Below are 17,797 nucleotides of genomic sequence, written 5' to 3' on the forward strand. Positions count from 1 at the left end.
TTGGTTGGTTGGTTGGTTGGTTGGTTGGTTGGTTGGTTGGTTGGTTGGTTTTTCAAGAGAGGATTTCTCTGAGTAGCCTTGCCTGTCCTAGACACACTTTGTAAACCAGCTGGCTTCAAACTCACAGCTATCCACATGTCTCCGCCTCCCTGAGTGCTGGGATTAAAGGTGTGCACCACCATGCCTGGCTTGTGGTAAATCTTAATATACACTTCACAATGTTGAGTCACATTTTCCAACTAATTCTCATTTCTCCTTAGTCAGCGGAAGCCTGCTAGAGTGTCCTGTCTTTCTGTGACCTCTTCACATTGGCAGAGAAGAGTCTGGCAATTTACAAAATCTCTCAGGATTAGAGATTACCCAATATTTCCCTGTAGTTATATGTAGATTCTGGTTATGCAGTTTGGGCAAGAATATCACAGGAGACACTTTGATTTTTTCATTACATCCTATCAGATGACAACTTAACTATGTTCCATCAGGGATGGCAATCATTTTAATTCTTTGATTCACAGTGCAGAAGGGAGAACAAGAAAGAGTAATGGGGTGAATATGATCAAAGTGCTTGTATGAAAATGTCAGGGATGACAAGCTGCCTCAAGGAGCCCAGCACTTGCTATACAACCTGGCAGCTTGAGTCTGATTCCCAGAACCTATGTAAAAAAATGGAAGGAGAGAAATGACTCCACAGCATTGTCCACGGACCTGCACATGCATGTGGAAGGATACATACTAACACATACACCATGCACATACACAAATGCACAATAATAATATTAAAGTTTAAAAAAATGTTACAATGAAACCTAGCACTGGGGGCTAGAGAGATGGCTCAGTGGTTTAGAACATAGTCTGCAATTCCAGAGGTCCTGAGTTCAGTTCCCAGCAACTACATGGTGGCTCACAACCATCTATAATGTGATCTGATGGCCTTTTCTGGCATTCAGGTGTACACGCAGATAGAGCACTCATACATAAAATTAAAAAAAAATAAGTTTTTTAAAAACATATTACTGTGTATAAGAAACAAATGTTAATGAAAAGAATGAGCATAAAAAACAGTAACAGGCATTATAGAGATACAGTAAGAAAACTGAACATGGACTCGGATACAGCGGGCTCTAGTGCCTAGGTAAAGGTCTGCAAACTCCTCTGCAGAGCCCTGGCTGAAGGACAAAGGCCTAGAACCATCCCCGGGATAAGACAACCTGGTTGAGAGCCTAAAGTAACAGTAGTTTTAAACATTAAAAGTGTGCGGGGCGGGGGGGGGGGGCCGAGGAGTCCATTCTATACCAACATGCTGAAGAAAAGGAGGGAAAGTGCACCCAGACAGGGAATCATAAAGATGTCCAGTCTGAGAAAGTCTCCATTAAATAGCTAGATGTTGAGGAGGGCGGGCATAAACTGACTGAACTTCATGCATACAAAAAGCTGCCTTCAGCCTAAGCCTAATACAAACAACACATAATACAAACTGAAGGTCACACCATACAAACAACAGAACATGCTGGGCCACTGCTGAGTCTGGTCCAGAGCCATAGACCTTCTGAAGAAAGCAGCTGTCAGACTTCAAGGGAGCTACCGCAGAGCCTCGGTGCCAGGCAGATGAGGGCTGGTGATGAGCTGGAGACACTGCACTGGACTTCAGGCTCCCCTCCTGCCCGTGGATAGAACATCAGGAAGTGCTTAGCAGTGGCCCTGGGACGCCTCGGAGAAGAGCTAAGTCATGGGAATCCGGAAGACAAAAGCTGAAGCTGCACAGCCCTGTTCCTGATGACTCATTCTGGGGCAAGCGTTGTATTGGTGAGCAAAAGGACACTTGATAGTGATGAAATAGCTAATTCAGGTGCATGTTCTCACTGAACCACTGATCTAATCTGTCATTCATTCATAAGAACATAATTCATAGTCTATACTGGAGAACCAATCAAATCAAACATCCAAGAGGAGATTACCTAAGGGGGAAAAAAAAGGAACTACAGAGAGCCAGATCTCTAAAACCACAGTTTTTTAACCTAGGACAGAACACGAAATGCACTAAGCAGCAAATACCATACAAAATGAAAAGGTATCAAACAGAATATCTTAAAAGTCATAATAGTCAGATTCGTGGGCTGTATAATTAAAATTATCTCCTAGCTTATATGATTTTATTTGTGTATTCTGTCAAATGGAAGAAGCCATGCTTAGCCTGCTGACAGAAACAGAAAGCGTTTTCAGAAAACAGAAGAAACACTTTCTTATTTACTGTCAAATATACCAAAGACATCATAAAGAAACAGAACTGTATGTATGACAATATGCTTATTTATATGTTCACACCCTTAAAAAGTGTGTTTATTAATCAAGCAGTATATGGCAAAGAAAATACATAATAAGGTGATGTTTGTCAGTGGAAATACAGCTTAACATTGTTAAATCCAGCTTCTTTTGTAAAAGATTTTATTTAATTAAAACTTTTTCATACAATATACTTTGATCATGTTCCTTCTCTTCTCATCTTCTTCCATATTCTCACCTCCATGCCTATCCAACTCTCTGTCTTTTTAAAAAAACAAATAACAAAAAAAGGCAAAACAAAAAAATATCAAAACAAGCAAAAGACCAATAAGACAGAAACTGCCAAAACAAAACAAAAAGTCTATACAAATAAAACCATGGAGTTGGCTTTGTCAAACTGGCAATCCATGCGTGCGGTTTATGTAACCAGTGACACTCCACTGGAGAAAACTGACTTTCTCTTGGCCAGCAGGCCTCAACTGCAAGCAGCTTCTTGGCTAGGGGTGGGGCACTGAGTGGACATTCCCATCTCAGCTCTGGGATCTTGTCTTGCCTGAACCTGTGCAGGCCCTCTGCATGCTGCCACAGCCTCTGTGAATTATTATGTGCATCATTCCTGCTGTGTCTAGGAGACACTGCTTCCCTGGAGTCCTCCATTACCTCTGGCTCTTACGATCCTTCAACTTCCTCTTCCATATAGATCCCTAAGTCATGAGCAGAGGGGTTTGATGGATACATCCCACTCATTATTGGTCTACAGAGTGAGTTCCAGGACATCCAGTGATACACAGGAAAAAACTTGATTTGAAAACCACCCCCAGAAGGCAGGATGGTGGTAACTCTTAAACTTTGTGCCTCTATTATATCAGCACATTTTGCAGGCAGGTCAATGTAGGTTACAAGGTTTGTAGCTGGGTGATATTAATTCCTTTCTCCTCTGGTAGCATGCATACTATCCATGCATTATGAATGCTAGTCAGTAAGAGGTAAGATACCAGCTTGACTTCTCCACAATGACATGTGTTATCTTCAGCAACAGAGCCTGACAATCAGGTTGTAGAGAAGAGCCAACAGTGATGGCGACAGCTGCGATGTTTACAGGAACTCTATGGGATCCCATTGGCCAGAAATTCAGCAAGATGTAACCCTTTCCTGGCACCGAAGCTCTTACTTGGTGACATAAGATGTCTAACTGGGGCATTCTCTCCTGCTATTATTTGGTGATTCCTTTTACATTCCTTTCATATATGTGTATAAAGAATCCAAATTCCAACTTCATCTTGGTTTGCTAAACAAAAAGAGACAAGACATAAATTCAGCTTAATACATAGAGGAAAACCACTGGGGGAAAAGTTTCCATTCGTTACAGGGGGAAAATCTCACAGCAATGTTGAAATAGAAATAGAATACAAACAATAGCTTTGTCAAAATATTTTTAATCCCCATAAAATTACAAACAAACCAAACATTTGTCACTCTTATTCAGCATGATGGAACACCTAGAAAGTAAGCAAAGAGGAAAAAAAATATGAACACTGTAAAGAAAAAAGTCAAATGTGCCATCTTTGCCAGGCCTGCTGGCATGCACCTGTAACCTCGGCACTCAAGAAGCAGAGGCAGCAGGATTGTCATAAGTTCAAGGCCAGCTTGATTTACACAATGAGTTCCAGGCCAAACAGGGCTAAAAAGCAAGACTTTTTTCAAAAAAAAAAAAAAACCAAAAAAAAAAAAAAACACAAATTAAAAAAAAAAGTTGTTTATGAAATTCCTAATCAACTTAGCTATTTTAAAGCACTTGTATATACAGAAATTATTTTAGTCATATATGGTCACATATGCAGACACAGAGATGACTATCACCAGCTGGAAAGATGGCTCTGTGGTCTAAGGATGCTACAGCTCGTAAGGGCCCGAGTTCAGTTCCCAGCACCCATGTTGGGTGATTCACCATTGCCTCTAACTACAGCTCCAGAGGGTCGGGCATCCTCTCTGGCCTCTGTAGGCGCCCACACACATGTTGACATACACTCACACAGACACACACACAGACATAAAAATAAAGTACATTTAAAAAGAAATTACCATCATGGAGGAAGTAATTTTTACCCATAGTTTTCAGCAACCAGGAGGCATAGTACACAAGATGGGCCTCAAAGGGGAGTGAATACCCAAGTCAGAAAACTCCTGAGGTGTAAAAAAAGGCAGGTAGGTGTATGGACTCAAGACTGGTTGACCTGCAGCTGCAAACACTAGTCATTTACTGCCTAGAAATCAGCCAGCAGAGAAAGTAGAGCAGCCTCTCCTTGGTCAGCAAGACCCTATGTGTCAAGCTACCATAAATGTATAGGAAAAACTGCATGTGTCCTCTGATGGTCTGTCACTTTTTAAAGGAAACTGTGGGGGTAATAATAATGGAGATTTTTATAAAGCAGAACATGTCACTTTCAACAACATAGAAAACATTACAAATAAAGAGTAGGAATACACTAAAATATAAGGAATCTACTAAGGCTTGTCTATAAATAATTTCTTATTTGCATGACTCAACAAAAAAAAAAAAAACGGATGTGAAATTTCCGGACATTGATAGCAACATCATGACAGGGTTATGAACTAAAAATAGAATTTTTCAATAATTTCTTTTTATTAAACATCTTACTTTTAATTATATGTGTGTGCCTATGTGTGAGCATGGGGCAGAGCTGTAAAGATTCCATGGAACTGGTGTGCACGCAGTTGTGAGCCGCCTGATATGAGTACTGGGAATCAAATTCAGGTCCTCTGCAAGAGCACTCAACACTCCTAACAGCTGAGCCATCTGTTCAGCCCCTCAGTGTATTTCTTAAGTCATGGTGCCAGGTCCAGTAGTTACACTGTTACATGGTTGAAAGGAATGATTAACTTAATAGTAATATAAATGTGAGCATATATATGATGTTTCTCTGGCATAACTAAGAGGAAAAAGATATGGTTAGAGTATCAAAATAGAAAGTTATAGTAAAATTAGGTGGAGAGGAGATAGTAAGAAAAGGAGTGGGTGATCCTTTTTTTAGTGGATGAAGAGGCTGATATGAATCAAGAGCTCCCTAAGAAAAACAATAATAAACATTCATTTATTTTAAGAATGACACAAACAAAACAGCATTAATTTTTTCTTAGTCCATTTGGGCTCTTACAATGGTCAAAGTTATGGATAGCTTATAGATGTCAGAAATTCATTTCTGCTCTGGGGAGGACTGAGAACTTAAAGATTATGGTGTCAGGCAATTTGACAATCTATTTATATCTTGGTTTATAAAACAGTCCATTTTAATTGTGTCCTCATGTGATAGAATAAGCAAAGGAGCTCCCTGTGCCCTCTTTTGTACTAAGCACACAGCAGGCTCAGAAACACAACAGAACCCCTAATATCAGATGCAATAAATACCAATTATGTGTACTGCCCCGTGTACCTTAGAAGACAGAGTCCACTGGTGTGGCTGGAGTGGAGGTTTCAATATCTGGGATGAAGTCATCTCTTTTTTTTTTTTTTTTTTTTTTTTGAGAAAGAAAATAGATTTATTTAGGTCAGTACAAAAGGCAGCAGGCTGGGCAGTCACAAGAGGACTATCCAAATAAGGTTGTTTCTAATTAAAAGATGACATCATCTCTAATTCAGGACTCAAGTTACCTCCAAAGGTAAATTGTAGGCTGGATGACGTCATCTGAGGTGATATCATCTCCAGTAGTGAGTGCCTGGAGCAGGATGAGGTCATCCAGAATATGAACCTTGGATATCCTGCTTGCTTACTACAGCTGCCGTGTGAAGTTAAAGTACTTCTTTTTTAGAGGGTTAGGACTTTATGATGGTAAAGCAACGAAAAGTACTAAGACAAATGGCAGTAAGACCAACAATGGCTATGATGGTGTGTATGTGTGCGTACAACTGTGCTAAACAATTTCCTTCACAGTAAATGAACAGCAAAAATAAAACCACCTGAGAAAACTCGATTTAAGAAGAAATATGGTTCTCATATCAGAGTTCTGTTCCTGGAAGTACAACAGGTGCCTGTAACTCTGGCTCCAGGGGATTCAGCATGCCCTACTGACCTCCTTCCAAGGGCATGTGCATGCACATGTGTATAATAAACATAGATATACACACACCTACACACAAATAAAAACACAATAAACCTTTTAAAAAAGAATATAGAGGATGTTGTTTTGTTTTGTTTTTTTAATTGGATTAAGTCAGCCATAGGGTACAAATTTTAAGATTATCTGGAGCAAGATAAAAGCCTATTTGTGAATCTACTGTTGGACAGAAATTGATGAGATCATTATGTCTTCTAGTTGAACTGGCCATCAGGGACCTGTGTGTAGATGAAAATTTGTATTCTCAACAGTCCAGTTGTGGGGATCTTGGCAAGACTGGGCATTTTCTTGCTCCACAAACAGACAACTGATGTTTATTTAGAGACAGAGACAGAGAGACACACAGAGAGGTGGGAGGAGAGAGACGGAGAGAATCAAAATAGAGGCCAGAGATTCTTTAGCCTAAAGAGACGGTTCTTAGGTATTAACATTGTAATAAATGTGAACATGGGGAGATTTACTGGCCAAACCATCCCGTGCTAAGGAATGGTAGGCAGCAATGCGACGCTAATCTGCATTGTTGTCACAATGGTGGCAATACCAGTTATAGTCTGTTACCATAGCTATTCACACAATTAATGTTAAGGGGCTTCCAAAGTAGTTAATTGGTGATCAATGATCTCTCCCGGCATAGTAGCATCTTACAAGACAAGGGAGGACATTTCTTCAGCAGGTCGACTATGGTGAAGAGTCCTGGCTTGTTCCATCTAACTGTAAGGATGCCTTGGTAGGCATGCTGAGCTTTTTAAAAGTTATTTTCATGTGCTGGCGAGATGGCCCTCTTCCAAAGGTCAATTCACAGCAACCACATGGTGGCTCACAACCATCTATGAGATCTGGTGCCCTCTTCTGGCGTGCAGGTGTACATGCAAGCAAAGCATTGTATACATAATAAATCTTTAAAAAAAAAAAGTCATTTCATGTTCCAGAATATTATGTGCAGCTGCATATAAAAGACAAATGAGAAAAGACAAATGAGAAACCTGCTATTTTTGTTATAATGGTACATAACATGAGAAAATAGGAACAACTTTTGCATGAGCTCTTGGGAAAATTTATGAACATTTTAAGTGGTCCAGAGCCTTGAGGGGCATAAAAGGGAAGGCTTTTACAACAAAATAGCAGAGAGCACAAACAGAAATATGTCTTGATTTTATTGTAGACATGTTAGGCAATAGAAAGCAACTAAAAAGAAGGAAAAAGAAAAAAAATTGTATGATAAACTTTGAAAACAAAAATATGGGCTCAGCAGGTAAAGATGCTTGCCACTAAGCATGACTAAGCATGATCCTCAGAACCCACATGGTGAAAGGAAATGAATCCTGTTGTCCTCTGACCTCCAGATGCGAAATTGTGGCTCACATGAGGGTGCACACACAATAAGGAATGTAAAGAAAGTGTCTAGTAAGTGTAAAAGGGGGGATTAAAAAAAAAAATGACACCAACTTTTAAGGGTTTTTATTTATTTCATGTATATGAATGCTCTATCAGCATGTACACCTGCATGCCAGAATGCAGAAGAGGACATAAATGGCTGTGAACCATATGGTTGCTGGGAATTGAACTCGGGACCTCTGGAACTGCAGACAGAGCTCTTAAGTGCTGAGCCATGTCTCTAGCCCCAACTTTTAAGGGTTTTAATACTTTCCAAAGCGTTTTGTTAAAAAATGTTTCTCCTGTTTAACAGATAGTGTACAAAATGTTGGCTATTAGGTGTTTGAAAAATCCTAAAAACACCAATTGTTTTAAGATAGGTCCCATGAAAGAGTATTCAGAATTTTGTGTAGATCCAGTACTATCCAGTGCTGGGACAGGTAGAGGTAGATCCCACTAACCCAAGTGATCAATACTCAATAATTAATAGTCATAATCAGATTGTCTTGTTTTGTTGGGAGGGTGGGCAGGGTGGCTTTGTTATAAATTTAGTCTCTTAAAAAGTAAAAAAAAAAAAAAACCACAGAGGTCAGCTCTGGCAAGATCTCTGTCTCAGATATACTCAAACGATCTTTGTTCTTTTTCCTAGCCACTAGAAGATAACTTCATGCAACTGTATACTCCTAAGATTTTTTACTTCTCCCATTGATATTAAGGTAATCAGAAGTTTCATGCAGAAGCTGTGTCTTCTTTCATGTTCACAGGTGCACATGTGGAGGACTGAGCACAACAGCAGAGACAACTGTTGGGAGTATTTCAACCGCTTGATAATCGGTTTTAATAATTTCATCTGCATATACATAAACATTGCAGTAACCAACAGTGCAAGTGGAAATCTATCTATATTGCTTAGTTTTTTCTACTGGTTCTATTCTAGAGAACCCTAACATAAATCATGGCACCAAAAGTGGTTGTGGGGGGGAAAAAAAAACACACAGTAAATATTTACTATAATAAAAAAAAAAAAAATCAGAAACAAGGACTGGGTGGCAGCCACCAAGCCTGAAACCCTGAGGTTGATCTCTAGGACGCATCAGAACTGGTTCTGGCAAATTATATTCTCTAACCTCTAAGCAAGGCACGTGTTATGTACCATTCCATCCACAGGGAAGCTCCTGAAAATTGGCCAGCTTCATGAGGTCCCTCCTTCCCAAGCTTGCTTACTCCTGAAACCAGACCAGCTGCACATGGAGGTTTAGAGCCACTCTCCAACATGCTGGGCGACCTGTAGGCTATGTAGCATGCTCCAGCTTTGCAGCTTCTGTGGGCTGTCACCGATGCTGGGGTGGGCTTTAGTGATGAGGAATCTCCTGTAGGTAATCCCAATAAACTCACTGGTTCATCAAACTGGACTTTGGTGATATCTGTACTTTGGTCTGTCATGGGCTCCCTATCTGAAATGAGTAGATGTGTATTTTTGTCACATAACACAATGGCACAGATGTGGTCATAGACATTAACATACACACACAAAAAAAATAAAATGGAAAATATAAAACCCAAACAGATTATACACAAATTATTATTATGCAGTGATACCTGAGGTAAACAGCATGAAAGAGGAGTTGGTGAGACTGCTTGGAGGGAAAAGATGCTTACTGCTAAGACTGATAACCTGAGTTTAGTCCCAGTACCCATACTGTAAAAGAGAACTGAGTCCTGTTAGTGTCCTCTTATTTCCATACGTAGCTGCATAACATACAAGCAGCCCACAGTACACAAATAAAGTTTAATAATAAACTGAAAGATTGAATGTATAATATTGCTGACAAGAATATCCAAAAGAAAAGCTTTCCTGGAGACACATAACACCAACAGTAGAATCTGTACATATAACCATTTAATTCTACAGAGAATTTATTTAATATAGAACTATGAAATCTTTAACATAGATGTTTCTCAGAAAGAAATAAAAGTTAACAAATTAAGCAATTATAGATATTAAAAACTTATAAATCAATAATCAGAAAATGTATATTCTTCTGAAGTACAAATAAACAGAGTCACAAAACTAATCATGTATTGGGCCAAAGAACACGTATCATCTAACATTCAATATGCATGTGTGGTGGTGCGAGCCTGCAATGCCTGCACTTGAGGATAGGAAGATCAGTAGTTCAAGGTCACTCTTGGCGATAAAACAAATGTGAAACCAGCTCAGGAGGGCTACAGGAGACCCTGTCACAAAAAGAAGCAAGCAATAAAAAGAAAAACAAACAAAACAAAGCAGTGAGCATCATACAAATAATGTTTTCTGACAATAATGCAATGCAGGTAAAAAGCAACAAAAGACAACTTTTAAGAACATAATATGGTTACAAAATAAATATCTAAGAAATTCTTGGGTTAACATAAAAATTTAGAAAACAGACAAACAACAGTAAAAATATAACCAGCAAAGTTTATGTCTAAAGGAGTAGGGAAAATAACATCTTTTAATATTTAAACAATAATGACTGGAAATTTAGTTATGTAACAAAAAAAATGAATGTATGAAACGATGAAATATGATCAGGTACTAAAAAACGAACTTGCAGCCAATTCTTACAAAGATTATATAAGCAAAACTACAGCCAAGATTGATCAAATGAAAAACTCATAGGTAAATTATGAAAAGCCATACAACAGTAGGTACAACATGGATATACACTGAAGACTAAATGCACGGACAGCGATATGTGCAGGTCTTTATAAAGTACAACAGCAAGTAAAAATAAACTATGCAATATGAGGTAGTACATCCTACACATCAGCAGTTTTCAACCATTTGATTCCTATAACCACATTATTAGAAATTAATAAGGGCACCAAATAACTAACGTATTACGTCTTTTACATGTATGGGTCTTGTGCCTACATGTAAGTCTGTTTACAATGTGTGTACATAGTGCCTGTAGAGGAAGAGAGGGCAGCTATCCTTTAAAACTAGAGTTACTGTTGTGAGCTGCCATGTGCGTGCTGGGAACTCAACACCAGTCCTCTGGATGAGCACCACTGGGATAAGCACCACTGTGCCGCATCTTCAGCTTCCGATTGCCAGTCACTTTTTATGATTGCATTGAGTGAGATCTAATACTTTACAAAGTTTTCATTATAGCCACAAGAGCTACTAGCCATGGCATACTTGTATCCTCTGTAGAACTGCACTGTACACTTGTGATGAGAGAAAAGTTTTAATCATACATCCTCTTGAAGACTCCAGATCACATTTTAAAAGGTGGTACCCCAAGAGATCTAAATACAATAATATCCTACATCTAAGATGAGAGAATTCTATTTTTCAGCAGTATTGCTTACAATTTATTCCTTACAACAATGCCAAGATTACAGTTTCTGCAGCTTACAGGTAAAGAAACTACAGCTAGTAGTTCAACCCCAGAGAGTAATGTTAAATATACTAAGTAAGCTGGGCATGGTGCGTACCATGATCCTAGCTACTTACACAAAGACAAGGAGATATTAACAAAAGACAACCTAGATTAACCTAAGAATTTGTGTCAAAATAAATGAAAGAAGTCTAACAACGGGCATGAGTTTGTCTAGTGGGTACAAAGCTCTGGATTCCCTAGCACTAGATGTAGATGCCTCCCAAGGGTTCTCAGCCTTGGAGAAGAGGCCTGTGTTCCAGAAATGGAGATTAGCCGGGTGAAGGTGGCACATGCCTTTAATCCCAGTACTCGGGAGGCAGAGGCAAGCTCCAGGCCAGCCTGGTCTACAGAGCAAGTTCCAGGACACGGAGTACCACACAGAGAAACCCTGATTAGTTTAGAAGGGTGTAACAGCACAGCAAAAGGACTGAGTTTTACCAATGCTAAAACCATTCTTTAAAAATACACCATGGCAATATATTTGCTGATTATTAAGCAGCAGGCGTAGTATAAATCTTGTGTACTATGTCTTCCAACCTTTAAGATGAAATAACTTCTACATTGGTGTGATCACATTTAAAGCCTATATTCTTGAGGAAGCAATTACTTTTTTCCTCTACTTTACAGAACAGATCGTAACTATAACAGAGAATATTCCTTAGGCACTATGCTGCACAATAAATATGCTTTTGTGAGTGTGCTTGTTTGCTGGTTTTGTGAATCAAGTCTCACTGCATAGACAAGGCTGACCTTAAACTCAGATGCACCTGCCTCCACCTCCTTTCCACTTTATTTTTTCAGATTTATTCTACTTAATCAGTGTTTTGCTTGCATGTGTGTCTGTAAAGCACAGGCAAGTCTGGGACTCAAGAGATCAGGGAGGGGCATTGGATCACCTAGAACTGGATTTACGGTTGTGAGCTGTTATGCAGTTGCTGGGAACTGGACCTCAGACTTCTGTAAGAACAAGGACTCTTTAACCATTCATTAAACCCACCTACTTCTCAAGTCCTGCTCCTACTTTCTCAAGGCAATGGGGAATAAAGAAATGGAGGACGTACTAAAGATGTTAAGGAAGGACAGAAATAATGCTGTAATTCACATTTATAAGAATACTACAAAAGCTGGCAAAATGTTAGTGGGGGAAAAAGGACTTGAGTATCTGAGTTCCATTCCCATACTCTACACAAAAGTAGAGAAAAATGACTCCTGAAAGTTATCCTTTTACCCCTGATCTCATGCCATGGCATGCATGCACTCACACAAACAAAAATGATAAATTAAAAAATAAAAATTAGGGATGGAGAGATGGCTCTTCCAGAGGTCCTGAGTTCAATCCCTGGGAACCACATGGTAGCTCACAATCATCTATGTGAACTGATGCCTTCTTCTGGTCTGCAGGTGTACATGCAGATAGAGCACTCATACACATAAGATAAAATAAATCTTTAAAAAAAATTTAAACACCACCACAAAGGCATATATTAACTTTTAGGTTAAAAAAAAGTGTTACAATATATTGGTTTCTTCTATGATCAAATATTTTCGCTAAGCTTTTCTTCTGATTTTAGTTCAACCATGCTAAAGCCTTTTCATTTGAATACAGATATTTTTGACAATTTCCCATTGGACAATCAATAATACATAGTTCAGGGGCTAGAAAGACAACTTAGCAGTTAAAATGCTCTTCTAGAGAATCTCTGTTCCTGAGCACCAATGTCAGGTTTATAACCTTTAATAACTACGGCTCCAGGGGATCTAACAACCACACACAAAAAACTTTTTAAAAAGGAAATAAATATATGGCTTGTCTCTCCTTTCCTAGGTAGGGTATACTTAAGAATTTCTTCCTCTGTTACAATCTTCTGTGTAGAGACTAGATTGTTCTGTTTGTGGGTGATATGCTCCCTTATTTTGGATCCTGAGTTTCTTTCTTAAAGGGTTTCTCTGTGTAGCCTTAGCTGTCCTGGACTTCCTTTATATACCAGGCTGGCCTTGAACTCAGCAATCCACCTGTCTCTGCTTCTGAGTGCTGGGATTAAAGGTGTGTGCTAGCACATCCGGCTCTGATCCTAAGTATTTCTTACATACTACACTCTGGTTGAATCTGCACTCTTTCCATAAATTCTCTTGGTTTTTCCATTCAACTTCTTTTCTTGCTTTGCTTAATATATTAACCACTCCCAAATCCTGGATTTTTATCAAGATCTTATTGCTTTGAGCTTTCTGCTGAAATCTTTATATGACAACCTTACAAAAGAATGAAACCAGTTCAGACAATACTGTTGAATCCTAGTATCAATAAAGTCTTATTATTTTAACTAAATTACTAATTTCCTGACAAAATAATGAGATGAGATCATATTACAATAAACATTTATTTGTAAGTCATCTTATTGACTCAAAAATGAAACAATTTACTTCAGCAACAATCTCCCCCTATCAAAAAGCCTGCTCCATAACTGAAGTCCAAATCCCATGAATTATATTACTAACGGGGGTGGGGGAGATACTTACTAAACTTCCACAGGAAGACTGATAAACTTAAGTACATAATAGACAAAACTCAAAAGTACTACCCAGTCCCAAAATCTAAAGATATGAATTTAATAGGAATTGTATTCTTAATAAAACCAAAATTATCACCTCAAATATGCAACAATACTAGTTACATTATATAAACTGATACAATCCAAAAAGTAAAGTGAACAACATGGATTTCAAAGCCTATAGGCAAGTTACCAAAATGGATGTAAACAAAAGGGTTTAAAAGCCATTTTGCTCCACTTTAAAACAAACACTCAGCACTGGAACCTTCAGAATTCTCTAGTATCTTGAATATCCCTGTTTTCTCTTTAACTGGTCTTGAGGCCTTCATTTGATCTAAAAAAAAAAAAAGTATATATATATATGTATATTAGAACACATATTTATAAAGACATAAATCAAGAAATGAAAAATCAAATGTCTAATATGTTAAGACACATCTTTTCTCCAAAACATAAAAACGCATAAATTGTGGAATACTCTTTCCTTTACCCATAGGGTTACAGTGGGTAACCCACCCACTGTAACACTGCCTTTACTTCTGCTCTAATACGCAGAGGAAATAATATGAAGTCCTCATTTTGCTGGTCCAAATTTTTTTTATATAAAGCTATAAACAAAACACTATTTTCTCAGATTTTTTTTTTAAATCATGCTTGGTTTGAAAGCTAAGACGGCTTAGCAATTAAGAGCTTTTGTTCTGCAGAGTTCAAGCACCCTCATTTCACCACCATCCATAACTCTTTTTCTAGGAGATGACAGCCTTTTCTGACCTAGAGGAACAAGGCACACACTTGCTACAGACATACCTGCAGGCAAAACACTCAAACACATAATATAAACTAAATCTAAAAACAAAAAACCAACTTTTTTAAGCAAAAACACCATGAAAAACTAAACTTTCAGCTTAGAACCAATGTAAATTTCTGTTTAAATGTCTCACAGAGCTATTTAGCATTAATTTAACAAAATCTGATTGTTTTCATAGTAAGCTCTATACTTTACATGTGTGCTATATATATGCTGGTGTAGTGGTGCATATCCATAATCGCAGCACTCAGAGGGGCAGAGGAAGGTGAGTTTGAGGCCAGCCTGGACAAAGCAAATCCAGGACAGAAAAGATTACACAGAGAAAGCCTATCTCAAAACAAACAAACAAAAACAACAAAAAGACCAGTACTCTGAAAGACAGAAAGAATGTAAGACTAGAGATGGGGGATGACTGCAAGAAAACATGTGGGACACATCAGGGCAACTGCATATATGAACTCATAATGGTTCCAACAGCATACACAAGCCTAAACCAGACCAAACCCTACCACAGAGATGGGGAGTTGAGGACGTGATCTACCTGTGGAGCACAGCAACTGTCAGTGGTTGGGAGAGGGACAAACAGATTAGATTAAGTAAGAGTACAGTCCCTGGTTAAGCTGAACATGCTCCAGTGAAAAACCACGCATTCAACAATATTTGGGCAGCATACTCTGGTTTTTAAAGTTTGAAAAAGAAAAAACACAGTACAGTAGGTAGGGAAGGGAAGGTTGATCTGGGAAGTGGGAAAAGGAACATGAATGATCAAAACAGGCTTGACAAATCTCAAAGAATAGAAAAAAAATATGCCTGAATCTGATTAATTTGATCTCACTGAAGAAATAAAAAATAAAAATAAAAAAATAAAATAAAAATTAAAAAACAACAACAACAACAACAAAAAACCCAAAAACCAGTGTGCTTTCTGGTATGATGAAAAAAAACTACTGTTCATGGCTAAGATATGGAACAATGAGCAGTTCAGGTTACAGACCATTTTACAATATCAAACACAATTTTGATACTGTTTTAAAACTGGGGGGGGGGGGAACCTGGGAAAACCTGAATAACCTAGATTAGATAATAGATGAAATTACATGATTAGTACCAATATTCTAAAGCACAATCCTAACCTAAGTAAGTACTCAGTTTAACAATATGAAGAAGTACTCATGGTTATACAACAGAGTTTGATTTTAAGTCTCCAACAAAAGAGAAACATTAAGGAAACAGGGCTTACTAAATGTTGTGAATTATTATGGCTGAATATATTATACCAGGGCTTCACCACACTACTTATGTTTTTCAAAGTTTTCATTACAAAAAAAAAAAAAAAAAAAAAGCAAATACTCACCAATAAGATCACTTCGATCTAACAACAACTCTAGATCTTGATCACTAATGACCTTCTCTCTTGATCCTTTCACTTCTCTACAAAAACATGCAAGCATATGAAAATACACCCAGAACTACATATTACATTATTTTAAACTCACTAATTTTGCAGACTGGAGATACAGCTTAGAAATTAATAGCACTAATTACTCTTCCAGAGGTCCTGAGTTCCATTCTCAGTATCCACCGTGCTCATAACTGTCTTCATTTAACTCTAGTTATTTCTGGGAAATCTAATGCCCATTTCTTGCTTGTGTATGCACAGGGCATGGGCACATGGTACAGATAAACATGTAGGCAAAACAGTCATACACATAAAATAAACCCAAAAGTTAAAAAAATAAATTTGAGCCAACAAAATGGCTCAGTGGGTAAAGGTGCCTGCTGCCAAAATAAACTCCTGTCTAGGAAAGACATGATAGAAGACTAGAACCAACTTTTACAAGGTGTCCTCTGATCTCCTATAGGTACGGTGGCACAAGCATACACAGTCTTTTATTAAATTACTAAATGTAATAAATAAATTTAAAGTTTTACCTTTCATAATCTCTGGATTTTAATAACTCCTTTAATTCCTTTGGATCTAAGAAATTCTTAGACTGACTTAACCCAGACTGACCACCTTTGAAATGATCTGGGGAGATAAACAAAATAAATCAACAAATTCATAATAAAATTTCTTTGAAAACCACAATATATTACAAATTATGAACAAGGTTTACAATTTGAAAGAAAATTTAACATTTACTGATTTATTTTGGGTGGAGGGAACCATTGTGCCATTTCATTGGCCTTTAACTTTTAAATGAAAACTCTTAGACCTTGCTGGTAGTATAAAGTCGTATGGTCATTTGGCAAAGGTTTAATATTTACTGACAGATAACACACATAGATCCTCTTAAGAACAAACAGAGTCAACACATAAACAATGACTCAAGCAATTAGCTTATTCATAATAAACACTATCTGGGAACATTTCAAATGTCCATCAACAGAAAAGTAAATGAACTAAATAAAAACTGAATAAAATAAAATTCCTCTAATACAAACATATAGATGAATCTCCAAATATGTTAACATTAGTCACAATCATCAAATTCCATAATTAAGATTTATGTGTTTTTGTTTGGGTGATATCCCTTAGAGGCCTGCCCTTTTCTGAAAGAAAAGGTAGGGGAAATGGATGGGGAGGGGGGGATGAAAGAGGCTTGGGTTGGGGTAGGGGGAGAAGGGAGACTGCAGTCATGATATATATTAGAATAAAATTAATTTTATGTATTTTAATGTACATTTTAACATTCCTCAACATTTTGGCAAATTATTATCTTCAAATATGGAAAACAACTTGAGAATACATAATCATGGATAAAATTTATATAAAGTATAGCAAATTATAATTTAAGCAAATTATAATTTTATCAAATTTCTTAACACAGGTAAAACATTTGTGAAAGACAGGCTCATTTGACTCACTTGGAAATATTTACCTACAATGTAAATTTTCCACCAAGTCAAATTAATTCTGTCTCAAATCTAACCCTTTTTCCCCTCAAAAACAATGAGGCAAGATTTGAATTCAATGCCTATAGCCAATGAAAAGGCAAGACAAGTTCAATTCATAGACAATGAATACAAAACAATAAAGTTAAAAAATAAGCCAGAAACCAAAAGAAAACTATGTGCAGGCAGAAGAGTATTATAAAATCAGTAAGAAATGACTTTAAACATTATTTTTAAGATCATGTTCCTCTTATTTCTCTAAACTTACAGAAACAGTTTCAACTTTTCTTCAGATAGCAACTGAGCTACTTAATCAAATAAAATTTTAT

At 37.5% G+C, this 17,797-nt stretch overlaps 1 protein-coding gene across 1 annotated transcript in view; it reads right to left on the reverse strand.

The window, feature by feature from the left end:
* Positions 1 to 13,584: 13,584 nt before the first annotated feature.
* The window catches only part of Hells (helicase, lymphoid specific), a 29,146-nt gene continuing 24,933 nt past the window's right edge, over positions 13,585 to 17,797 (reverse strand). Inside the window, exons 20-22 of the mRNA XM_055613894.1 lie at positions 16,506 to 16,602; positions 15,928 to 16,004; positions 13,585 to 14,099 (exon numbers count right to left, since the gene is read on the reverse strand). Of these exons, the coding sequence (XP_055469869.1) occupies positions 14,005 to 14,099; positions 15,928 to 16,004; positions 16,506 to 16,602 (269 nt within the window). The 3' untranslated portion in view covers positions 13,585 to 14,004. The remainder of the gene's footprint in view (positions 14,100 to 15,927; positions 16,005 to 16,505; positions 16,603 to 17,797) is intronic.

The sequence above is a fragment of the Psammomys obesus genome, unplaced genomic scaffold (assembly GCF_907164565.1).
Source record: "Psammomys obesus unplaced genomic scaffold, mPsaObe1.curated_primary_1811, whole genome shotgun sequence".
NCBI lineage: Eukaryota > Metazoa > Chordata > Mammalia > Rodentia > Muridae > Psammomys > Psammomys obesus.